This window comes from Pseudomyrmex gracilis, unplaced genomic scaffold (assembly GCF_002006095.1).
Source record: "Pseudomyrmex gracilis isolate BER0280 unplaced genomic scaffold, ASM200609v1 scaffold_138, whole genome shotgun sequence".
In the NCBI taxonomy this organism is placed as follows: Eukaryota; Metazoa; Arthropoda; class Insecta; order Hymenoptera; family Formicidae; genus Pseudomyrmex; species Pseudomyrmex gracilis.
Genome location: NW_018020722.1, coordinates 37,346 through 63,930, shown reverse-complemented (window position 1 = coordinate 63,930; position 26,585 = coordinate 37,346). Strand labels below are relative to the sequence as shown.

Sequence of the window (26,585 nt, the reverse complement as noted above, 5' to 3'; positions counted from 1 at the left end):
ACAAGATATTGTATTGAGATATATATATACATATATATATATCGTAATATTAATATATATTCAACAGAGAGAGAAAGAGAGAGAGAGAGAGAGAGATAGAAGGGGGCGTATATTTTATTGATTAAGAGACTGTAATTGAATTTTGTGATAGTTGTATAATTAGAGCACATATATTAAGATGAGTTAAATATATTAATAAGATTAATATATTATTAAGATAAGAGAATATGTATTGTGTGTAGCTAATATATATATATTGATTATAAAAAGGTAATGTTGCGAGTGCTATGTTACATCAGACATATATTAACAAAATGTCTACGTATATTATATATAAATTATTATTGTGTTAGCTGTGCTAGAGAATTCTATCAGAGAAGATTTACTTAGGTGTTCACAAGCAGCTTCAATTCTGTGAAATGTTAAAATGTAATTACGAAAATCTTTGAACAAATTACGACATTAAAGAGTAGTTTATAACGCATACATACAACATGTGCACATACGCTGTATCTCGTTTTCACTTTCAAAATGAAAGATTTTTGCATCTTTAATATATTTGGAATATGACTCGTGAAAATGCAATCTTTAAAGTAAAAAAAATATATTTACATGACTCCAGTGTGTGAAACATGTTTCCACGTAGCAATGTTTATTAATTTTGTTGTTTTTACGGATTTTTATTCATATAGTGTAGACGAACAGTAAGATTTTTCTAAACATCTGAGTTACATAATGAGAGAGATAAAAAGAGAGAAAAATAAGAACAAACTATAAAAATATTCTTTGCCATAACAGCCTTTGCAGCAGACGAGAAGTTTTGACGTTCAGCATGTATATTAAACAAGTTTAATATAATACTTCAAAACAAACACTTTATGTTAAAATCTATAAAAATCAAATAACCTCGCACTGTTGCTTGTGATTTTGTTATTAATAATAAGAAATGTATAACATGTAAATAAATTTTTTTTCAGATTATCCTCTTATTTTTTTTGTTTATATATATTCAACAGACACAATTATACACACACAATATATACACATATAATATATAAAATACACAAGAAAAAATGTATCTTTAGAAAAGTTAATATTAAAACATTAGAAGATAGAAAAAATTATTTCGTTGTTTTCTATTTAGAAAGCCGAGCAATTTCTATTGACATTAACTATGCAAAAAACATACATTGTTAGTTTATAATTTATCAAAAGTACATACTTANGTATTAATTTTTTCTTTTTATAGTTACATGAACGGGATGTATGTATCTATAAAAGAGAAAAAGTTCAGTATTCTTATAAAATATTAGTACTAAAAGGATTTTTTTTTTGTATAATTAATATATATATATTTCTTGTAATGTATTTTAAGGTACGACGTATTTATAAAATCCCCTACAAATGTGTATGTATGTTTATTTCATACCACAGCTGCCGAGTATAAAATCTGCTAAAGAAGGATTATATTCGCGCGCACACGTGTAGCACATGTAATATTTATTTTACTACTTACAAACTCTGTGTGTGTGTGTATATATATAAATTTACTTAAAAGTATTGTGTGTATACACATTGATGACATAAAACTTAAAGAAATACTTGTTTTTATGTGTGAATATAACACTTTTTAATTAATTATACATCCACAATATAATATACCAATATTTAATAACATAATATATATATATATATATATAATATGTCTGTGTTAATTTATTTTCATAAGATCATTTCAACAGTTTTAAAAAATATTACATTTGCGTGTGTTGTAAAAATTATATTACAGAGTATAAAATATATTCCAGATAAAAAAAGAGATATATTCAAAATAGCGATACTAGCTTGTAAAAAATCTTCACTTTCTACTGTGTATTCCGATTTAAAATACAAGTTGTTTATATATAATGTTATATCGGTTTTCTCTCTATACTTTGGTATTATGTTCAAGTTGTTTGTATATAATACACAAAGTAAGCGACTTACAATATATACTAATTACAACAGTGCTAAAAATACATATATGTTACAAATATGTTCAATATTTTTTTTTTTTTTTACAAATCCTGTGACTTCACCGAAAGTTAAATGATAATTTTATATATTTTTTATATGCCTAACACCAGCTTTTTTACACTATCTACCTGCTAAAAAAAAGACATAATAATTCTTTAGCATTATAAATAATAAATCTCGTACGCTGTCATAAAGAAATAAATGTTTATTATATCTCACAAAAAATGGATTCAACGAAGCTGCACAGCCGTTCATTGAATAACATTATTGATCCTGTGTGACAAATAGTAAAACCCCATTTATGAAAATGTGTTATGAATTTTAATGTTTCATATAATGTTACATGAACTTTGTCTTTGAAACAGTCAAAACAATCCTACAACTTAACACACTTATGAATTGTTAATATATCAGATGACCAACAAAATTGAGATATAATTGATGAATTGCAATAAATGATGTCATTTTGTTAAAATTTAATATATATAGAGTAACAAATCTAATATATGCGGTAATATATACGCGACTCTTTGCCTAAACTTATATATATCATTGCACTTTTGCTGAAACTAATACTTCCATGAGTAAGTTCAAAATTGTTCATGTTTTGGGCATTTTTTTGTGTAATGAGAATTAAAATATAAATGAGATATTCATAAAACGAGCGCGTCACGTGTTAAGTTATGTCTTTGACGCAATTTTCTGCTCTATATATTGCTACAACTATACATATATTGATAGATACAGTTAGTCTTACAAATATATTGTAAGTACAAGTACTTACACACAGCATTATATGTGGTTTACAGATATTTCTAAATCAGAAAAAAAAACAGTTCTTCAAATCATATATTTTAACAGATTTACGTGATATATATATTTAAAGGTATATATATCAAGATGTATATAAACTTGGCACAATATAGCCTTCAACCAGTGACCAAGATATGTCATTTGGAAGGGATTAAATGTATGTACACAGGCATGAAAGTTTTCAATTCAATGAAGAATTATTTTTTTTTTTTTAGAATTATATTTTACGTAAAAATAGATTTTTCTTACTCTATGTTTTTTTTTTATCGATGTTTAATTACACTCTACAAAATTTTAGGTAAATTTTGTTAGTCATCTGACATAAACAACGTATAAGCATATATACAGAAATTTTTAACCCAGAGATGTTATTATAATAATAATAATAATAATAATAATCGCTCGTCAGTTTCAAATTTTTTTTTTTCTAAAACAAGAATGCAGTAGGAAGTTACTCGTCACATTAATAAAAAACATTGCATAGATAACATTGTATATGATCAGTTGACATTTTATACATATCGGAACTAGAGAAACAGATCAATATCTATGGTAAATTATAATAGATTTTACAGCCAAGACAAATATACATAAACGAGTATAAATATAAATCATATCATATATAGTGATTTCTCAAGCTACATATAATTTTTAATGTGTATCTCCCTGATATATATATATATATATATATAACTATCCCATCTGCATTCTGCAACCCGGTTTACTTAATTTTTTAGTGAATTAAAAGTAATAACCTAACAACATGAAGTCTTTGCTGGTTCTGCCTCGACTAGATTAAAGTCTAAACCACCAGGTCTGGCAAATCCCGTTTTGATGCCGTCCCAACCGTCCTCCACTTTGTATTCGCCAGTTTGTATCCTGTTATAAACTTCTTGCGTAACTGTACGAAACGCTTCTTCAACATTTATACCAGTTTTTGCACTGGTCTCAATATGATGTACACCGTGCTCATCAGCAAACGCCCTGGCTTCTTCTTTGGAGACTTCTCGTCTACCACCGTTTGTTACCAGATCTAATTTACAGCCTACTAAAGCAAAGACAGGACGATGTGGTTCAATATGTCTACGAGCTTCCATCATCCATTGAGGAATATGCTCAAAACTTGCTCTATTACAAACATCGTATACGAGAAGTGCCCCTACAGAGTTCCTGTAGTAAGATTTTGTAATTGACCTGAATACAAAATAAACAAGATTCAAGTTAAGTGATGAGAATTGACAATAAAGTTGCGCATGTACTTCGCACTTTTCTATTTTCTTTAATATGCGTAAAAAACAAAAATGTACATTTACCTAAATCTCTCCTGACCAGCTGTATCCCATAACTGTAATTTTATTCTCGTTCCGTCCTTAACTTCTATTAGCCTTGCAAAAAAGTCCACGCCAACAGTTGGATCTGAAAGCTAAAAGATATATAAGATATTAAAGATAAGAGAGAGCATTTTTTTTCACACATTGCACTGGATGACAACCCAATCAATCAATGTGTTTCAAGACAAAAGACAAGATAAGTACGGAAAGACAAAAGACGGATATGCAAACATGAAAAAAAAAAAAAAAAAACATTTATACTTTATTCTAGAAATCAGCAGAGGTCATTACTGCTAAACACATTCTGACATAACAAGGCTGCGTATAGCGTGTATACAAAAAAACTTTGCCTAACCTGATTAAATCATCGCAATGTCGTGTGTCGGACGAGCGAGGCAATTGAGCGATTATTTTTAAAATTGACAGGCTCTCTCGCGTAAGACACGATCTCGCGCGAAAGCGCCGTATTTACAGCGTCGCGCGGACAAGACGGGAGGATAAAGAGAAAAGAAAGAAAGAGATACGTAGTGCGCATATTATGCCCGATGGGCATCTAAATGGCAGCCTGTTACGCACATCATTCGGGGCGTTTTATATTAGACGACACGTCTGCGCCAAGTCGTCGTTTGATACTTGCCTCCGCGAACTTGCCGTCGGTGAAGTATTTAAGGAGCGAGCTCTTCCCGACCGTACTGTCGCCGATCAGTATCAAACGGAATTGATAATCGAAAATAGGCTCTACCATTTTGGTAGCGCGGAAGGCAGTATACGCCTGTTGTATGTCGATAATCGAACACGTGCGACGACGTTTCTCAGCAAATCATCGCCACTGCGCTGTTCTGTCGAGTAAGCGCACGGAAAAACAGCTGACCGTGACATTAATCATCGGAGCATCCGACAAACGACCACGGCACACTGATTCATTACCTTTGCCCGAGACTGTACAAACGCTCACACGTACTCTCGATCGCGCGAGCGCGCGCGCGCTACTGCGCACGTTGTGCGTGCCCGTTGGCGCCGAGAGTAAACACGCCGAGAAAACATGTAACGCATCCGTCGCTCGAGTCGCAAGAGCTTCACTCACACGCTTCGTTTTTTTTTTTTTTTTCCCCTCTGTGCTTCCTCCGAGATCTAATTATTCAACGTTGGAATTATTATTGGGGGAAGTGCGCGTTATAGAGAGTGTATAAAAAACAAGCGTGAATCTACGCGCATTATCGCGATCACGCGTGCCTCGTGGGATCAGTTGATGATTGTTGATTGCGCAGTTGTGTATTATTCCGCGTCGCACATATATATGTGTCCGTCTGGTTTTAAATACAAAAAAATAATGCGAAAGCGTGTCCACAAGAGCGTAGACAGACTTATGTTGTACCTGAACAACTCTCCGACTTTCCCTTATGTACCACTTTTCCCTCCTTTACTGCGTGTAGCTTCACAGACATATTAGGCGTTTTTTTTTTCTATTATCTCACTTTCCGAGAGAACTTTCTTATAATTAAATTTCTAACAATTAAAACCAAATTTGTCAAATATTCTGTACTCTAGAAGTTTTAATTCAGACTATATATATATATATATTTTGCGATATAATATATTTTTACGATATAAAAAAAAGTTTTTTTTCAATATTGAGTTGTTACACGAACTAGCATGGATATGTGTAACTTTGTTGGATTTATTTTTAAGTGGTATTCTTAATTTAGATGTAAGCTATATGCGTATATGTGAAAAGCTCCATGTTATTGCGTTATGAATGTCATATAAGTTCTGCTTGACACGTGTCGAATCAACGTCTGTTAAACGCGTCTCGTTAAACGCCACATTAATATTTCAAGAAGTTATAACGGGTGTGAGCTTTCAGGAAAATAATTTACAACACGACCTTATCTTTTTACCCTATCTATTTTTTTTACCTATTTTTCCATTCTTGTCAACGCTTCGTGACAGTCTTTACTTTTTATCGTAGAAGAATCTAAATTTTCTAGGGACACGTTTAATTTTGATCCTCTGAAAAAACTATATCGTAGAGAAAACAATAAGATATATATTTTTTTATATTATATATATTTTATATTTTATATATATTTTTATATTGTATATATTATATATACTATTCTATATCTATATATAATACACACACACACATATCTATATATATACCGTAATCACGTGACGAAGTCAATGGCCCCGCCAATGTCGCGCGGCCGAGGTCAGTGACTCCGCCGCGGTCGCGTGACCGAGGTCAGTGACTCCGCCGCGGTCGCGTGACCGAGGTCAGTGACCCCACCAAAGTCGCGCGACCGAGGTCAGTGACCTTACGTTAGTATGTACATAATATATATAATATACAATATAAAGTATAATATTATACTTTATATTGTATACTATATATAATAAATTATATGTATAATATATATTATTTAATGTTATATATAATATAAATTACAATCACGCTACTTTAAATAATCACGTGTTATTTTTCTACTCTTTTCTGTCAAGTGACTTTACTTTAGTCACGTTTTTAATTTTCTCCACGTATACGACGAACTGTCAAAATCGCTTTTCTGTCATTACTTACTCTCTCGATCTTACCGATTCGATTCGACTCGACTCGACTCGATCAATCAACTAATCGGCAACGCGGACAAAAGAGACAACAATAGATGCAATACATTCAATATCAAAACGCGCACTTCGCGGTACACATGGATTTTTGATATAGGAGAAGAATATACAATAACAATAAAGTTTTTAAATGTGTATAGCATTTCACATTGTATGACATTGCATAGTTTTCTACATATATGCACACGCACACACATAACGGGTGTTCGTTTATACGCGCCGTTGCCGGGGTGAGACGCGACGGCGCACAAACGAAAGCGCGGGATTGGTCGATCGACGTATCATTCCGAGCGATGGATTGGTCGACCGGGTGGTATGTAACGTTACGACCGACGGGCGCGACGGTGAAGTGAGGCACGAAGCGTCGTGTCTGGCCGCGACGCGCCTGACCGCTCACAACCATTCGTACGCGGCACGCGACGTCGGAAACCAAAGCGTTCGCACACTATCCGAGCCGGTAGTTCAAACGATCGAACGGCGCGTCTCACAAAAATGTGGATCCCAGGTGACTTTGCGGTGATTTTTTTCGCTCGATTATTTGTTTGAGACACACTCTCGCGCGCGCGAAAGTGAAAAGAAGAAGCGCGCCGTGATCCTACAGTTTCATAAGGATTTCTCTTCCGACGATGAACACGAGGAGTTGAAGGTAAACGCCTTCTCCGAAATAGTTTCAAAAGTCTATTTGGCGCGGACACGCGGATCGGGGAAAATCAAAGGGAGTTTATTTTGACGAGATTGCGTATGTCGCGGTGTTTCAAAAATCGCGCCTCTGTCACGCAAAATCCCTCTTGTTCGCGATTCAAAACTCTCTTTATTTTGCGCGCGATGTTTCAATGGTATATCGTTGAATGTGATCCGGTCGTGTGTTTAATTGAAATTTAAGAAAAAAACTTCGCGCGGAACGACATTGACCTCCGCGAGCGGTGGACAAACGGCGATTTAAATCGCCGCGTGCGGCAAAGCGCGTGATTTGAGTTCGCATCGGCGATTCTCTCTTCGCCGCGAAGCAATAAACAATTGTTTGTATTTTGTTTACTTCATTTACAAAATATGTTTTCTTTGTGCGATCCTTTCTAGTGATCGCGCAAAGAAAAGATATACATGTAGCAAAGTATAAAAGTCGGTTGGCATAATTTTTTTCTTTTTTAGTAAAAACATCGAAATTCTATTGATAGAGATTGTTTTACGGTAAATAAAAAAATAGTATATATAAAAAGTTTTGCGTGAAAATGGATATTTTTAAAAACATATCTTGTTGCGTTGTTTATTTTTTTTTCTAATTGCATCTGGTCTCAGTGTTTTTCATTTGTTAAAAATGACAGAAAAATGGTATACGTCAAACGTCTCTACGGTTCATTACATTGTCGCGATTTGTCGAGGAGAACGTTTTTTTCTTGTGTAACATCTCCTCTTTCCGGAAGACAGCCCGGATCGCAATCACGTCGCGAGTACGTTGCTGTCGTGCTTAGAATTCCTCGGGTTTTTGTCTCCCGATCGAGACAAGATCGGTCGATCTTTTTGATCGCTCGAGTTTTTCTTATTCGAATAGAGAGAAGATCATGGAATTTTGTAAATTTATCTTCTATCGCGCGCGCGCGTATACTATCAACTGCTTACAGATGTAGCAGATTATATTACGTATGCATCAGTAGGTTCTCACGTTCATATATTTCTCTCTCTCTCTCTTTCTTTTGTACTTTTTTTACACATACACATTCTTATATAATTTCGTATCTGTGTAAAATTACATACAAAACTGCATCTCCGATAATAAGTGCTGCTGTCCTTTTATGATCGTGTCCTCAAGGCTGAAACTTCGTTCGATGTGGTTTAAAGTACCTTGGACGATATTAATTCATTATGAAATACTAACTAAAACTTTGACATCTATCATTATTTCTAACTGTTAATCTATTATATATTTTTGTGCCACATATACTTGCCGGAAAATAAAGTAAGGATGGTAGAACTAGCAAGAAAATATTGATACGTTTTTCGATGATTAAAATACATCGACAGAAAGAAAAAGATAATAAAGAAGTTTGAGATTAAAGACATTAGAGAATATATTTTTATATATTTTTATATAATTTATTTTTTTTTAATATATTTTATATATAGTTTTACATAGATTTTGTTTTCACTTTTTGGAACTAAATATGCTACAAACTTAATAAGTTTGTTTCAATTTTCTTTTAGTTTAATCACAGAAAGAAAGAGAAAGAGAGAAAGAGAGAGAGAGAGAAAGAAAGAAAGGAAAAAAAATGTGTTGCTTATGAAGAAAGTTATACTGTTTTGTAAATAATCATTTGTATAAAGTAACTATACACTTTAAGTTTACGGCTGAAAAATATATCTCGCAAAATTGCATCTAATTATTCGTAATTCCATCTAAAGAATACATCAGTGAACCTTCACATGGCTTCTCTCATAAAAGTACCTATGCTATATATGCGCGGTCTTTACGTACGTTTACTGCAATTGAAAGTTTTAGCAAGTAGGCAATCTCTTCGGTAACATAATCGATATAGCAAAAGCACATATATATATATATATATAATTCTCTTTGTTATGTCTTTTGCTCACAACTCAGAAGAAAACTATGTACGCGCGGGTAATTTACGTCCTACTTTGCTGTGTGTTGTCTGTGAAATATTGTAAGCATTTAGATAATTATATATCGCAATATAACGTTTTTCTCTTATAATTGCAAAATGCACGTCCGCGATATATATCTATGTATTTTTTTTTTTTTTAATAAAAATACAAAATCTATATTTTTCTTTAAGTGTAAGATGGTGTGTCGCGACGAACTCACGTGTAAATTTGCGAGACGTTTTAGTATGAAAAAAAAATCTGACAATGACGTCCGCATCCGGTCCGTTCGAAGTGACGTGTGCGTTACTCAGTTCCGCACGTTTTTAGCCGAAAGTTTCGGTTAGCGAATTAAAAAATAAATTCTTCTTACGACAGTTTATTGGGTCAGATTGTGTCGAAAATTGACAAACGGACGCTTTAAAAATCAAATCAAATAAACGCAATGAGCGAGACGATGCTTTTCTGTTTCCACTTTTTGCGCTACTTCGACCACAGCAAACTTTTCCTAGTTTCGACTTGTGAGCGCAGAGAGGCGCCTATTTATATCGCCCTCCCTTAAATTGCCCGCAGTATATTCACAGCGACTCCGACTAACAAACTTCGGTCGAAACATCGAATTAAAAAGGCCATATTCCCGGCAATTGCGGTGAAATCGATTTCCTTAGACCTCGTCGGCCTCAAATCGCGCTAATTGTCGAAATTATCGAATTCGCGCGCTCCGGTCGGAACACGAATATACCGCGCGCTAATTGCAGATCAACTCTGATTACAATTCTCCATTCAAATTACGATGAAAATGATATTTCTGAAGAGAAAAGAAAGCTTGAGATGATCAAAAAATCTGTCTTACGAATAAACGCCAAATTAACGTGTGAATAAAAATCACACGTCATCAATTAAATGTTTTTTCCAGTGATTGCGCAACCGGACCAGTTATTTATAAAAAAAAAAACAATTGTAACAAAGTATTTGCATACACATAAAAAATTAGAAACTAATGTTTAAAAACCAATATCCAAACAAAATACTTAAAACATTAAAAATTGTTACGTTTAATATATTTACACATCGGCCATTCTGCACATCCGTCACAAGTTACCTTAATTACTTTGACCAAATATTGCACAGCTGTCTGATTATAATGGTTGCAATGCAATTATTTATTTTTTATAATTTTACTAAAAAATGTCTTGCACAGAATTGATAGTCTTACACTGAGCGTTAGGAGAGGAACGTTTTTTTGGGAACAAAGAATCTCTCGCGTTAATGTTAGACTGGTTCGGCCGATTCGGAATGTCGTTGTCGAAAATATGTCCCGATGGACGTGTGGGCGCCCCGTAGATGGGTAAAGTGCAGGCGGTATAAACGCGCCAGGTGTAAATAAAACCGGGTGTGTAACGCCGGTGCTGTCGCCGCGTCGTGAACGCGCGCGCCCGAGCGTAAACCGCTCGTTCGGTCTTTTCTCTCTACCGTGGCATTGTCAGCTGGCCGGCACGTTTGTTGGGGGATATCCCTTTGTGCGTCACCGCGGTTACTTTCTCAAATGCGCGATGCCCTCGTGTATTTGCATAAGAATTCCGCGTTCGCCGACGAACGCGCGCGCGAAACCGCAACTCAATAATGGAAAACGATTTGAGAAGAGAGAGAGAGAAAGAGAGCCTTGTCTTTTTTTTCACAACTTCTTCGGGGGCGGAGAGTTTCTTCTCTTGACAGGAAGTTTTCTTCTGGACAATGCGCTTCGATTTTGTGAAACAGAGTTGAAGACTTCTCAAAGTCATCAATCGAAGTACATTAACGTGACGGAAGAGAAACAATTGATTACACGCATTATTTGGAAAAGTGAATAAATAAATAAGAATCCTCCCTCCAAAAAAAACCGAAGTGAACTTTTAATATATATTAATTCTTTTAATATATTCTTACTTTTCTGGTGACAAAACAATTCGATATTCAAAGAGAAAAATACGTGACGAGAAGGAAAATGGAATTTCACACACGTGCGGAGTAAAGTTGCGACTGTTCTTTTAAGAACGCGTGTATGCTTCACGCGCAGTAACGTGGGTACACATATGGGTTAAATGTTAAAATTAGTACCGCTCGATGTGCACTACCGGGCCGTGTTCTACAATGTGCAAACCGATAAGACGTGATATCCGGAGCTACCGGATACACTTCAGAGTATAATGTGGGCATCTGTTTCCGTTTAAATCCCTCTTTAATACAGAGCGGGCACACATTGATAAATCTGTTTATCAATGACGTGTTGGCCTTGTTTTTCGAGAGCGCCTCTCATTTGCGTTAAAAATTTTTTTCACAACGTAGTTTCGATGAAAAATAATCACTTCGAATTCGTTTCGTTGATAAAAATAATTTCTTTTATTTTTTTAAAAAATTTTCACATCGCAGTCAAAAAAACTTCCGAAATTTTGAGCGGCCGTTTATTTCCGCCTTTATTAGAGCGAACTGTGAGCAAACGATTCGCTCGTCGACTTCGCGACTTACACAAATTACGTAGAGGAGGGGTCTTAAAAGACTTCAAAAGTCTTTTTCCCTCGTTCTCTCGTCACCTCATCTAGCCCCGTCTCTCGTCCGGTTTTCGTGGAGTAATTTTTGTTGCGCACACGGACACACACGCGCGCGCGCGCGCGCGGTTATAAATTTTATGATTTATTTGTCTTCCTTGTGTGTGGCGGGGAAAGAGTGACCAGAAATATGGACGACGGGCAGCGACGACCAGCCATTATAGCCAACCGTATGAATTACGGCTGTGTGCAATGTGTGTGCATGCCAGTGACGTGCGGTCATCGGGGCCCAATGGTTGATGCCGATAGCCCTTTGGCTTGGACCCTATACTTAGCGGATAATCGACGCGATATACTGCGCTTATTAGCGGGTATAATAAGCCACATGCCAAAACCCCAGAGGGGCCTCTTCGAGATTCGTCTCAACGGACCATTAAGTAGCCCTTTTCCTTTGTTCTATCTCTCCTACGTCGTTCCTCCGTCTTGCCTCTGTTTTTCTTTCGACGAAAGATGGTACCCATTGTGGCGAGATAGAATCGTCTTAAAAAAACAAAAATGCGTTTACACACACAATGTGAGTAATATGTTAAACCGGTGTGGCATTCACGATGGAAGATAACGTGTGAAATTGAATTGAAAAAAAAAAAAAAAAGATTTAGCTGAATATACTTTAATTTTGTATTATTCTAATTATGAAATTTATTTACCGGCGTGCACAATTACGTCATTGACGAAAAAAAAAAACTAAAGATATAATTTCTCATCCGCTATATAATAACCGACGAAAAAAAAAAAAAAATGGAGATGCCGGGGATCGAACCCGGGGCCTTTCACATGCAAAGCGAACGCTCTACCACTGAGCTACATCCCCGATGACGCTGATTCGTCGTCCGATTGATTATATATCCGAATGTCGCTCTTTATTGTGATGTAAAATGTGAAAAAGACGATTGTAAAGATTGTTTGCATAATTTTGATTAAAATTTGAGAGATCGCACGCATATATACAAAACGTAATATATCTCACGTATATATACGCAAAATCATATGCGTCAAAGTCTTTTTAATCAAGCTGATTGCTTAGTGATGATTTAATTGCAAACGACGTTTGAGTGCGACCAATTTTGCTGGTAACGATGATTTTTTTATCGCCGCTTCGAAGATCACACCGATACACCGCTGTTGTATTTTTCGAAACAAAATTAAAAAAAAAAAAAAGAAAGTGTAATGTTAAAGACGCGTTTTTGTTTTCCGCCCGCGGACTCGTGTAACTATTCACCGCATCGGCAATTATCTAAACTTTTACGATCAGTAAAACAGCTTCAATTATACGGAGAGAGAGAGAGAGAGAGAGAGAGAGAGAGAGCAGCATAATGGGATCTTCTATACAAGAAGAATGAGAGAATCATGAAAGAGACTTGTGATCGCATCACAGATCGGATCGCGTACCGCGCGCTCTCTCGCATAATGGACTATTGTTGATTTGTTTTGTTCCGATAAAGAGCGCGCACGAGCAACGTCACTTATATATCGTTTCCGAAGAGAATCTCCCGCAAATATGTTGCGGGTCGCGCAATAATTCCGAAGGATGTGACTCACTTTTTGCTCGCTTGTTTGCGAAGAGCGATCGAGCCGAGTTCCGCTCGACACGGACGGACGCGAATTTGTTCGCCGGGCACGTCTCTAACAGTTTTTCTCTCTTTCTCTTCCTCTCTCTTCGTGTTATTTAACTGCAGAACTATTGCAGAGACTATTGGGAATTATACGTACAATTTGTACGTGCAACTTGCTTGCGTTCTTCTCGGCAAATAATGTCCAAACGTTTTTTGTATGCGCGTTCGATTTCGTTGGGTGTTCAACGTTGACAAAGTTTCGTTGGAACGAGAGGCGGCGGTCGCGTGTTGTCTTACGTGTATATACTCGATGCAACTTATATTAACGACGCGATCGGTGCGTAATGCGCCTCTACGTACAGCTACGGGTTGAAAACACGTGCAGGTCGCATATGGCGCGACACGTGCGGCCAAATAATCGGGTTCACGTGCAACATGGACGCCGGCAGAATTTTTTGCGAGAAACTATAAAAACGTTTTTTTTTTTTCGTCTACTTTAAATTCCACTTCGAAACGAAACGTAGCCGCGATTATTTAATTTATCAAACAAAATTTTTTTAAACATTGACGTTTTAGGTGGTATAAAATTATGTGATTTTTTTGATTACGTAAACAAATATATATTTTGTTCCCGTCCCTTGGATTGTCTTGTTGCATTCGACGCTTATGTCACGTCGTTACGTGCTGGTCCCGCGATTATTTTTACGAGTACACACACTTGCCTCAAAATCCGACAAGAACAAAAAAAAAAAAAAACGAACCCTCGCCGCAACTCACTCGCGCCACGCGCGAAGTCTTCTATCACTCAAACGTGATGTGGCACGTGTATACTCGTGCAATGACTGGACTTTAATTAACAGTTGATCGATCTAATTACGACGAACGTTTAAGATAAAAATTTCGACTTACGTGAGAAATTTCATACTTAAATTTTCTCTAGAAAAAAAAAAAAAAAACTTGTCTCATTAATAAATATACAAGTCTGAAGTTTTTTCTTTTCTCTCACGCTTCTGATCGCGGTTCGATCGCGCTGGATGTTGTTCTCGTGAGACTCGATCGATCGGAAAGTAAAACTGACACTACCACGATGATCGTCGATCTGAGAAAGAAAAAAACCCGACGAGTTTAGAGACGTGTATAGGCTTCTCGTCGTCGGGGCGCGTTGGCAGAAGCGTTTCTTCGGCGAGTCGTTTAACTCGTTCTGTGAGATAAATTGGACACCACTTGGCGTAAGAAGAGACGGCATCCTTACAAGCATATATGAGAAGTAATTAAGCATTAGAGCCGGTACGCGCGGAGAGCCGACTGATCGGCGCCTGCGACGCCACAGTCTTGCCGTTGTGTTCGGGGGGGTTTATTGATAATATCGCTCATTACAGCTTCTAAATTATAACGCAACGTCCCTGGTTACTCTAATGGACTTTCATAAACTACCAATCCGCTCTGAAGTTCTTCCACATAGTTTTTTTTTTTTTTTTTTTTACCGCACGTTCCTATGTTTTTTTTTTTTTAATACATAATTGTAGAGATGTTTTTTATTAGATGGTCTCTTTTTTGTTTAATTGTGTTAATTTCTTAACACAATTAGAGAAAATACAATATTTCGTTCTCTCTTAGAATATTACACGCTTCTCGGAGTAAAGAATTAATTTATTCTCGAGACTTCAGCTTCACGATTTTGTAGGGCTGAAACATCTTGTACATTTATTTTCGTTGAAGAAGTACGGAAGGTAATTAGCCGGTTGATACATCATAATTATCGTTACTCGCGAGTAATGCGTTTTTCATAGCTATAAGTGAGCTCGCGGTGGCTTCCGGAGTCGCTATTAGAAGAGAATGCGAACACAGAGAGGAGAATAACCCCCTGCTTCCGACGACGGTTCGTCCTTCGTCCTTCGCTACGCTCTGTGAATATTTCACTGGTGTGTATAAATATAAAAACACCGCGCATCCGCGTTTATTCGAATTTTTCTCTCGAGGGTGTCGCGCGCGAATTATTTAATTATTTTAATTCAATCGATTTTTTTTATTGTAAGATTTTGTACAGATTCTTGTGTCGTACTCCGTGTTAAAAAAAAAAAAAAAACTCACAAATTTGAAAACGATCTCTCTCGCAGTAATTTTGTGTCGGGAACACAAACATTTTAACTAATGCGTGATGGATGTGAGTTTTTCATGTGAAAAAAATTTGAGGAGGAAGAGGTCGGCTTATGAAAAGTACGTCCGACACAGGGGAAACAACCGCAATCGAATATAATGACTTTAATGATAGCTTATTGAATGTGTATCGTCGGAAACGCAGAGAAGAAAAAAGAAAGGGTTTTCGCGTCCCTCGGTTCTCTTTCTTACATAGTAAGTAAGAAGCAGAGAGATCATCCTCACGTGCGCGGTTTCACAAATGCAATAATAAGACGTGTTTTCTGCATACGTTATAAGCCTAACGTGGAACAAGACTTGTTCTTTTTTTTTATCATATATACATTATTGACGCGTAATCATACGGCATTATAAACAACATACTTGGTCAACAAAAAAAGTAGCTAAAAATTAAAAAAAATTAAGTCTCAACATGTCGAACTAAAGTTGTTTGTTTTTTGTCTTTATTTCTTTAAGCGAACTATTTTGCAAAAAGTATATTGTATTATGTATGAATAGTTGAGTATAAAATTAAAATATGTAGAAATGTCTGTGTGTTTAAATGAGAAAGAAAACAAATAACAAGTTAGCATTTTATATCAGTGTAAAAAACATGTCGGTACTTTGATGTGACCGAAATATGCGATATGTAACCAGGCTTGCCCGCAGACTTTAAAATTAGTCTTGTCTCTTTCTCTGACGTGATGTGTGCGCGCGTACATATCGCGCACGTCTGTGCGTTTGAATTTATCCCACGTCAATTATGAGCTATAAGAGTGTAAACGTGTGTGTAAAAAAAATTTATGCGTAAAAAAAAAAGCGAACAAATCTGTTCCCAACTTGATAACTTGTGTGCGTAAAACGTACGTAGTTACAATATTGCGTAATTGTATTAGACTTGTTTTAACATGTCAGAATATTTTCTTTGGGAAGAAAATTATAGTTTTATCATTTCTTTAAAACGGAAACAGAAGAGAGTATGAAACAATGGCTATTCGTATTTTTGATATCTATCGGAAGTTGCGGTCGGAGACATTTTGTCGTTGAAAAAATGAGAAATATTCGCACGAGATTTTTGTAGCCTGCGGTTACATCGACGTATGAATAATGTATGTACGTGTACCTGTACGTCGCTTATTAAAATGTTCTCTGGCGTCACTCGACAATGACGAATACTCTCCTTATACGAATACAATGTATACAATATACGTTGCGGTATCATGTACGGTAGATAAAACACGGTTGTCGCAATTCCGTTTCTCCGGCGCGTCATCGCGCGCAATCGTTGCTGAATCAGCATTGAATTTAATCAAATCATCGCCGCGATTGATTTCTTAACGCCGTCCGGATCAAAAGGCACTTTGTTCTTCTCTTAGTTTTTTTTTCTCTGGTTATTATCTATCTATATGTGTTGAATGTGCATTCGAAAAAATGACTGCAAGAATATACGAAATGCAGAATGTGATTGTCGTCGAACATTTTTTGCACTAAAAAATTAAAATTTTTAATATAATCAAATTTAATGTCTAACGCGACGAATACCGACGAATTGCGGGCGATTGCCCGTCGAGGCATTTCGCCGGCGACGCGCTAATTGTATTTATTAATGAATGAGCTCTCTATGCGAGCCGGGTCCGCGCGTATCGACCTCGCGAACGCATCCTTCGCAGCCGGTTGCTCCGTCATTGAAATGCGGACGTGAAACGTTTCACGGATGCATTAAGGTCGCATCGAAAATCAAAATTGAGCGACGTAAAAAATTCGACATCGCAATAACCCGCGAAAGAGACTAACAATAAATGAAATTTAGTTTTTTCGTCGAGTATTTAGCAGAGAATAAATATGCGATATTTTTTTATACAATTATGACGTCGAAATATAAAATTCAAAAGAATTTTATGCCGTCAAATATGTACGCGCGTGTATTTTTTACCGAGATTGTAAAGATGCGAAACACACAATGTAGCGGGTGAATGAAGGATTAAATTTGCTCTATTTTTTTCTTCGAAGAAAGAAGTTTATTAAATGCGGAGATTGTGTGAGGAAATAATCTAAGCGTGTATCACCAGACGCGTATCATGAATGAAGAATAAACACGACATATCCTTTAAAGGCGCGCGGTCCAAATGACGTCACACGCCCAGCAGGGATCAATCGGAGAGTCAAGTCGCGATAATTGCGACAATCGTGTGGATGTTTCCTAACAAGCTCGATTTATTTTATCTTCTTCTTATATAGGGTAAGCTTATACTGAGCACACTCGCAATGATCACGAGCGTAGAACGTGTTCAACAATTCGGCAGATCGACCATTATAATGCGACAGAAAAGACGTTGGTAGATCCGGTCTACGATCGTCGCGCCAGGTAGGATCTAGGTCCGAAAAAAACCCGTTTCCTCTCCACCTGCATTTTCCCTCGCTTTCCTCGTTTCATTTTCTTCCCTTTGCTTTTGTGAGGCGCACTCAGCCGGGTTACACGTGGACATATTTTCCAAGATAATGAACTCTGCGCGTGGACGTATTTATATAAAAAGGACATACGCATAACGAGATACGCAATGAAGGTCAATATAGCAGTTATTTTTTTGCGTTTACGATTCGGGAATTAATTTTGATGTGGAAACAAGAGAGATGAGGAAACGCAGAGAGCAGCTATTTTAAAAGTGTTTTTTTTCTTTTTTTTTACTTAAAAGCAATTCGTTTTTTTAATGACAAGATGTGAAATTGTGTCGTAATGGTCACGCCACAAATTTAATGTTATAATATTTATATTCTTATATATTGTCTTTGTTTTTTTTTTTTTAGTTTCAGATGGAGAACCAAGGTTACGAGAAGGATCATTCACGCGTGAAAGACAGCGATTCCGACCTTGCAAGAAACTCGACGCATCCCGAGGGTCATGTGTACGAGGACATTTCCACCGATACGACGACGAACATTCCTGACTCCTCCGAGCGGATATCCTTTCTCGATGAGTCTCGCAACAACAACAATGATCGCCGATCAGCTGAGTCCGCCAGACAAGACTGGATCAACGAATCGTCAAATGACAAATCGTATCAACGGAGTTCGACGGAGTTGTCATCTCCCACGATCAGCACGAATCGCGAAAGCGCGAACTCCACGTCGCAAACGGAGTTCAGAACGAACGAGAATGAGAATTCCGAGAATTCTTGCGGGAAGTCCTGCGATCATCCTGCGACGTCTCTTCCCGAAAACGTTTCGACGGAGGGTGTGTCATCTCAGAAAAATGAAGATTTATTACGTGACAATACATTGATGCAATCAGATCGCAAACGCAGACGCAGGAAGAAGGATTGCAAGCATTGCAGAAACAAATTGACCGATGCGAGTTCCTGCGAAAAGCTCGACGAGTCGAGCAAAGACGCGATCCTGAGGGATAACGAGAACAATCATCGGGAAAAAGATTCGTCCGGATTTTTGTTACGGGAATCGCTTCTGAAACCCCAGAGCATAAAGGTTTATCCGATGACGGACAGGATGAGTCTTCGTGAAATCAGTGCCAAAAGTTCCTCGAACGCGTTTTTCGTGACCGAAACAAATTCCGGACCGCGCTCGACGGAAAACGATTTTCTGATGAACGCGGAAAATAATCGGAACAAGTTGCTGGGGACCGACATGAGGATCAATTCGATTTACTCGCAGGATCGCTGCCACGCCAAGGATTTGCCCATATTTTACACTGACATCAAAGATCAGAATCCTTTTCAGGTAAGTTACGCTTGCAGGTGTGCGAGCACAGAGTTTTTTTTTTGAATTTAGATATTTTCCTTTCTCAAATTTATATACAATTTCTTCTTCTTTTTTTAAATTTATGTACAAATTTAAAAACAATCTTATTTTTAGAAAAAAATTTATTTAAAATATATACACGTATATATTTTTAAATATATTTATTTATTTATTGTGTGGAAAAATATTTTTAATTAAATCTTATTTTAAATAAGAATACATATAATATAACGTGCGTACAAATAATACCATCAAGTGTAAATTACACAAAGTAATTTTATTTTGAAAATGTACACCGGAAGGTCGCGATTTGAATCACGAGTGTACATAAAACTTTCAAAACAGTGTGTAATTGTAATGAGATCCACACGAATGTTGTTTATTAGAAAAGAAGAAATTTATATAATATACTAAATATATTATATAAATAAATATATAATATATTTATTTATATAATATATGGGGAAATGAATCACGCGCTTTTAATTTAAAGTAACATTTGTTAGCAATTGTAGTGCGTTAACAAAAATACTCGCGCTTGCTACGAGTTCAGAAAATGATGTAAACGAAGAACCACTGTCGGATTAGTTTCGATTTAACTGCTACCAGAATGCTTAGTTAATCGTTTGGCCGCTACGTGGCGTATTTCCACACTGGATTTGGTTTCTCATAGATGAAAAGTTGCACGTGAGCTATATGAGGGTATCCCGTGGCCGGGAAAGCATACTTACCTGGTGCAGAGGCTACCGTGATCAAGAAGGCGGTTCCTCCAGGGTGAGGCTCTTCCATTGCACTACGGTTGAGCTGACCCCTGCGAATACCCCTAAAGTGGGTATCTCGGGCATAAAATTTTTGGTAGTCGGGACTGCGTTCGCGCTATCCCGTAGAATTTAACCGAAACGTAAAATTTCTTCCCTTACAGGCACAGAAGAAAAGCTGGTGTGATGTTCCGATGGTTCTTCACATGCCACGTTTTCTGGCGTGAAACTATTGATTTTTTAATACCGAAGAAAATATCGGAATAATAATCACAGCCAACAAAACTTTTTCTACACGAGTATATTATACATATAAATATATGTATATGTTGTAACATTACACACGTACATATTTTATGTGTAACAGTTTTTGTTTAAAAGTCGTCAATCGTGAGAAACAAATTTTTAAACGCAAAGTTTTTGAGCTTAAGAATCAGAGATGATGAGTATAATTATATTTTTCGATCCCGTCATCAATTTCTTCATTGTGCGAGAAAGAACATAATAGCGTTTGGCAAATATACATACACACGCATAGCCACAAACATAAAGCCCCGCGTTTAAGTGAATGGAAACGTGTATTGCGTCACCGCTTTGCAGCACGTGCACGGCCGCTCGTGCCGAATGCGTACGCACGAACGAGCGCGAAGAGAGGAGAAAGAAAGAAAGAGAGAGAGAACGTCTTTTTTAAAAGACTTCGTGACTGAAAAAGCGGGGATCGATTGGCATCTTTGACGACGTCCCGCAGAGTCTACATAACGTGACAATTCCTTTCTTGCCGCGCGTGCCGCCAATGTGTTTCTTGATTAGCAACGATTGAAAGTTAAATCAACCTAAATGAGGTTTAAAGTCCGTTTTATTTGATTTTTCACGAACACAACCTTTGAACTTTTAAGTCTCTTGTTAATAACACACGAACGTTTCTCTTATTTGCCTTTTTTTTTCGTGCCAGAACACGGTTTTAAAGTAAACGCGTTAAAAAGTGTGAATATTATTACGTTTGAAGCTTTTCTCAAACTTTTGAGAAAAAAGATTAAAGAGCGATTTTCTTTCTTACTTATAAAAAAAAAAAATACGTACGCGCGACGACATGACATTAGAATTTTATTTATACTTGAACGTTGATAAATATAGATGCGCAGGTGTGACTTCACTTTGAAGATCTCTTAATTTATGTGTAGATAATTTAGACTTGTGAGAACTGCCGTTCCCCACGTCTTCAACAACAGCGCTAAGGAAATCGTAAGAAGTCCGCTGTAATTCAAGATGTCACTAAAACTATATAAATAAAAACAGAAAATTCTCTGGCGATGTGGAAAAAAATTTCGCAATAAAAAATGACAAAACTTGCCGGAAAAAAGATTTTATATATAAGAAACATTTTTTTTTTCGTCGGCGTGCGTCATAAGAACTAATAGAGAAATTATCCAAAAATATATATATTCACCGGATATCCGTATCGCACGGGGGCCGGTTTTTGTGCGTCGAAGAGAGACTTGTTGTGAGATATATTTAAATTTAGACATCCTGGGCGGCAAGCGAGCGGCAAATAAAGTACCAAAATGATTAAAGAGTGAGCGATAAATAGAGCGAAAAAAACAAAAAAACAGACGAAGCAGAGAAATTATAACAAGCAGCGTCTTCAATCTTGGTTGCGCGTACGTCGGCGCCGTTGTTGAACGAATTCTCGCAGAAACGACTTACACACCGCCGCCCGGTCGTCCGCGACTTCTTCGGTTCTTCCGTCGGAGCTGACAGGAGCGAGAGAAAAAAGAAGAAACCGCCGCCGTGTCTGGCCTGGTGTCGGCGTAAAGAAACAAAACGGAACGGAAGTCGGAAAACGACGTCTATCTATAGATACCCGCGTGTAAACGCGACGGCGTTCGGTGAGCGACGCGTCGGACAGTTAGCAAAAATTACAACGAGACGCGATTTACAATAAATCCACGGTCTCTCGAAAATTTTCGTCACTGTTACGTCACATCCGAGCCGTTAGTCTTTTTACGACTAATGTTGTATTCTAAGTAAATGCACGTAAAAATGCGCGAAAAACTGAAGAGAAAGTTCGGCTTTCTCTCTCGATCTAGTATATTTATTTATTTTTTATAAATAAGAGATAAGTAGGTTTAATTGCGCGCAATTAAGTTTTTGAATATTCTTGAATTATTTAGGGATTGAAAAAAAGTAGTTTTTTCAATCTTTTTTTTTTCAGAGAGCCTATTCCCTGCCGGTGCGAACGCACACTCCGACCTCGCAGAACCGCGTTAATCTACGTCGTAGCGCCAGAAACGATCCGCCACCACATCCGGCGCGTTTGGACAAACATCGTCGCGGGTGGACGTTACACCTGGCTCGTCCCTTGAAGGCATCAGGATGCTCCAGCTCGCTCATACCTCTGCTGGTCGTCGTGTTGATCCTGTTGGGAGTCGCTGGTGTCGCGTTATATATCGTTTTTGGTAAATTTTGATTTTTTTGATTCGATTTGGTTTTAGAGATTTTTTTTTAATCCCAATTCTTTCTTCTTTGTTAACTTCACACCTTCTTTTGAGAAGAAAAAAAAGAGAGACATTCGTTGTAATCTTTCTTTTATATCACGTGAACAGCAGCTTGACTGACACGTCTAAATGGAACTTTAGAAATGAGTTCACTAGATAATACGCGGCGCAATTATTTGCCACGTGAAATATCAGTCTTCAGTCCAGATGGATTAATCGCGCGATCTCAATGTTGATTGATTTAGGAGTTTATACTTAAATTCATTCATGCGCTCGCGCGGTTGTGTGTATTTTGACTCATCTTCCACCCATCTAAAATATATCAAATTGAGCCACGGATATATTATGAGACAAAATTATTGATTTTTTTTTTACAGTGAGAAAATTTTTTATCGCAAACGAAATGATCTTTTTCATTTTGGTTCTTGCATGTACTTTTCGTTATAAAACAACAACAGTCGGAAGAAACTTTGTGCAATTGTTTTTCTAATAATTTTCTCAAGCGAGAATCGAATTCGCCCTTATCTTGCGAACCCTTGCCGCAATCAAGGATTGCGTGCCAGGACACCCTATATCGGCCAGGAGTAAACGATGCACTTGCTTATATACCGCCTTATCGTGAATTTACAAAGTAAAATTCGCGTCCAAGCTCGAGACTGAATTTTCAACCGAGGCTCTCTCGATGGCGAGAAAGACTCTGAGGTTTAATTCCGACGAAGCGTAGCAATTGCCTCGGACGAGATGAATTTAACCGCGGGGTCAACAGAACGTTTCCTTCGGTCGCGTTTCTGCACGGTCGATCGAGCCGGTCACATGGCACATAAAATGTCGCGTCGTGATGAAAAGTGGCAAAAGCCAATGACCGTGTCTGCGTTTCTTGAACGTTTCGTCTGGAATCCTGAAAAGAGTCTTTCCCCGAATCGTTTCTTCAACTCTTACAGAGAGTCACACGATACAAAAAAGCGAAAGTTGCTTTGTTTCTGAAAAAAATTTAAATAAACTCGACAATCTTAACGAATTACCATATGCTTTGCTCACATTTTTACACGAAACGATAGAAAAAGAAAATATTTTTTCATTGACTTCAGCTCGCGATGCGCGATCGATACTTTATACGTATTTATAGTTTCGTATTTCCGTCTCGGTAGGAACCCGGTTTGACGAGAGATTTTTCAAACTGTGCAATAATCGATCGCGCGCGTCACGGTTTTTTACAGAACCGGAAAAACTTCAAATCATCCAGCAGTACCTGAAGTCGTCGTCGTCGTCGTCGAGCAGATCGACGAGGCAGAACATTACATCCGGCGAGCCGATCACAATCCCCCCGGTGATAACCGTGAACGAGAAGCCGAATCCGATGATCGAAACAACGTTGTCGACGACGACGATGACAACCGTAAGCGCGGACGTGTTCGTCGTGAGCGCCCTTGTGCACGAGCCGTCATTTCCGGCAAGCAGCGCTTCACCGACGACAGGTGCGGAAACGGAAGCTGCGAGTCAGAAGGTAGTTAATGCGACGCGATATTGCGACGATTGCCTCGGGGGCGAGGTGTGCGTTGCTCTCGTCGACGAGGAAGTACCGATATGCAGAAACACCCGCGACTCCCGAGATCCTACCGGATGTGGTGGTTTGTGCGTCATCAATAAACAGAAGTGCCATCGCCTCGACGTGGATGCTTTCAAGTTCGTTGATATTTACTTGTGATTGATCTGTCGTAAATATTAGACGAGTTAAAGTTTCTGATGATATAAATTAATTTGTTCTAAATAATATATATTTTATATTAAAGATGCGTCGAGATCAATCACTGCCAAGACAACGAATGGACCTGTACCAATTCAATGTGCCTGCCCTTGGAGTACCGTTGCGACGGGAAGATGAATTGTCACGATCGTTCGGACGAATACAATTGCGGTAGGTGTATAACAAGAAATAACGAGATCACATCAAATCGCGACGTATTTTCTACTATTGTGCGAAATTAATATATTTCGTCTAATAATCTAAAAAGAGAGATAAAAGAGAAAAAGAGAGAAACGATCATTCTTTTTTTATTTGTAGTTTTGAAATATGTAGGGTGTCATAAGCCGATTGCGTTTATCCGCTTGTGACTCTCGTCTCTCTCTCGTTGTAAAACACGCTGCCCCAGTTCGAAATGACCTATAACTTTCTGTTATATCGGCTTTTCTGCTTTGCTATTATTTGCGAGGCTTCGAGAGAGAAAGGGAGAAGAGGTTGTTACAGGTGTTTCGATATTTTGCATCGATCATACGTTCCGCGTGCGCAATGTAACATATCGAACTTCACACGTAATCAATCAAACAATTGCTTGCTCGCTATAATTAATGTTCGCGTTCGAAGCGCGAATTATGTAAACAAAGTAGCAAGCAGAAAATGTGACACACAGCTGTACGTGTTTTTTCTTTTTCAAGCCTGCAATCTCGAAACACACTTTCGGTGCGGTAACGAGACTTCCTGCCTGCCGCTGAATCTGAGATGCAACGGAAAGGTCGACTGTTGGGACGCGTCCGACGAGATTAATTGCACGATAGGTGAGTGTGTGTGTCAGCGGTTTGTGTCGGCGCAAGCAGGCTTCGATTATGTATATTGAAAGTATATTTGAGATCGAAAATTTGTTTGATTGTATGAAACGTAGAAAAATCTCTTTCAGTTTTTCTGACTGAAATATGTAGAATAGAACACACCACACGCATTACTATTATCCGTAGAGCAGAATATCTCGATTATTGCTTTTCATATTTTTTCTTTGTTTTCTTTTGTAGGTCGTCTCGGTCGGTGTAAGTACATATATATCTATTTATTTTTGTGAGACACGTGCACGTATTTTACACAAAACTATGCACGTCTGTCGCGCATGCTGATATCACACACACACATTTTTTTTTTTTTTTTTACACTTCTATGCGAGATGTCAGACAGATAGCAGAAAGTTTGTGTAGCATGTTTCGCAAATTTCAGAAGCTTGTACAAAAATTATAAAATTTGTTTTTAGAAGAAAAAAATAACTAAACAATTGAACCACACAGGGGTTTGACTTTTTTTACATTTGCGCATCTCCGTTTTAGCCTGCCCGTTGGAAAATCAATTTACTTGCGGTAATGGAGAGTGTATATTAAAAGAACGCTTCTGCGACGCGCTAGCAGACTGCAACGACGGATCGGACGAACCTCAAGGATGCAACGGACGATGCAGCAAACATGAATTTAAATGCCAGTAAGCAAAAAAATAAATAAATAAGAGAGATATACAAATAGTTTTTTTTTTCTGTATTTTTAGTTCAAACTAGTTGCAATTAAAAACCGAAAGACGTGGCACAATGAATATAATATTCTTTTTGTAAACTTCTGATCTTTCGCGTTTCAAGCTTTCATCGTGTATATAATTAAAAATATGTTTCGCACTCTTTTTTTCAGAAACGGTAGATGTATTTCGAAACGAGTAAAATGCAATAAAATCGACGACTGCGGGGATGGCTCGGACGAAACATATTGTAAATATCGATTTTAATATTTTATTTATAAGAGAAGACATTGCCGACGATCACGAAAATGTGAAAAAAAAAAAAAAAATCAAATGTCAGTATTTTATATACTTGTAATTGTATGTAATGTGTACATAGCGTTGTTGTATAAATACGTATATATATATACGTATATGTAAAACATGACAATACTGAACTTAGATTACCTAAGTGTTAAAAAAAAATTTGTTTTTTTCTTATCTTTCTTCCTTCATTTTTTTTTTATGGTAAAAAAAGTAACATACACAATGTAGCATTTGTAATCCTTTTATTGTGTGTGTGTCCCACTATATAGTTTATTATAATGTAGTTTCTATCCTACAAATTATAAAGTATATCAAAATTATATAAAGCAATTTTGTACTTCTTTTCTTACAATC

The 26,585-nt window shown here is 37.2% G+C and overlaps 2 protein-coding genes and 1 non-coding gene across 5 annotated transcripts; 1 reads left to right on the top strand and 2 right to left on the bottom strand.

Moving 5' to 3' along the window:
- Positions 1-2,206: 2,206 nt before the first annotated feature.
- LOC109856976 (ras-related protein Rab-39B) lies at positions 2,207-5,152 on the bottom strand. The gene is made up of 3 exons (XM_020432773.1): positions 4,798-5,152; positions 4,143-4,252; positions 2,207-4,023 (listed from the first exon to the last, which is right to left on the bottom strand). The coding sequence occupies exons 1-3, from the start codon at positions 4,903-4,905 to the stop codon at positions 3,585-3,587; spliced, it is 657 nt and encodes a 218-aa protein (XP_020288362.1). The 5' UTR covers positions 4,906-5,152; the 3' UTR covers positions 2,207-3,584.
- Positions 5,153-7,157: 2,005 nt separating this feature from the next.
- LOC109856931 lies at positions 7,158-26,419 on the top strand. Of its 3 annotated transcripts, none has more exons than XM_020432705.1 (9): positions 7,158-7,434; positions 18,463-19,389; positions 22,381-22,624; positions 23,881-24,346; positions 24,454-24,578; positions 25,097-25,216; positions 25,448-25,462; positions 25,751-25,898; positions 26,099-26,419. In XM_020432705.1, the coding sequence occupies exons 2-9, from the start codon at positions 18,469-18,471 to the stop codon at positions 26,190-26,192; spliced, it is 2,133 nt and encodes a 710-aa protein (XP_020288294.1). In that variant the 5' UTR covers positions 7,158-7,434; positions 18,463-18,468; the 3' UTR covers positions 26,193-26,419. The 3 variants fall into 3 exon arrangements, with proteins under 3 accessions (XP_020288294.1, XP_020288297.1, XP_020288296.1); XM_020432707.1 differs by lacking the exon at positions 7,158-7,434 and adding an exon at positions 17,913-18,022; XM_020432708.1 differs by lacking the exon at positions 25,448-25,462.
- Trnaa-ugc lies at positions 12,708-12,779 on the bottom strand. The gene has a single exon. It is a non-coding gene; the product is annotated as a tRNA-Ala (tRNA).
- Positions 26,420-26,585: the final 166 nt, after the last annotated feature.

Coding starts and splice junctions, on each gene's coding strand:
- LOC109856976 (XM_020432773.1), bottom strand. CDS start 4,905: ATGGTAGAGCCTATTTTCGATTATCAATTCCGTTTGATACTGATCGGC. Junction 4,253..4,797: donor CCGACGGCAAGTTCGCGGAG/GCAAGTATCAAA, acceptor TATATCTTTTAG/CTTTCAGATCCAACTGTTGG. Junction 4,024..4,142: donor GCTGGTCAGGAGAGATTTAG/GTAAATGTACAT, acceptor TTTTGTATTCAG/GTCAATTACAAAATCTTACT.
- LOC109856931 (XM_020432705.1), top strand. CDS start 18,469: ATGGAGAACCAAGGTTACGAGAAGGATCATTCACGCGTGAAAGACAGC. Junction 22,625..23,880: donor CGCGTTATATATCGTTTTTG/GTAAATTTTGAT, acceptor GGTTTTTTACAG/AACCGGAAAAACTTCAAATC. Junction 24,579..25,096: donor TTCGGACGAATACAATTGCG/GTAGGTGTATAA, acceptor TTCTTTTTCAAG/CCTGCAATCTCGAAACACAC.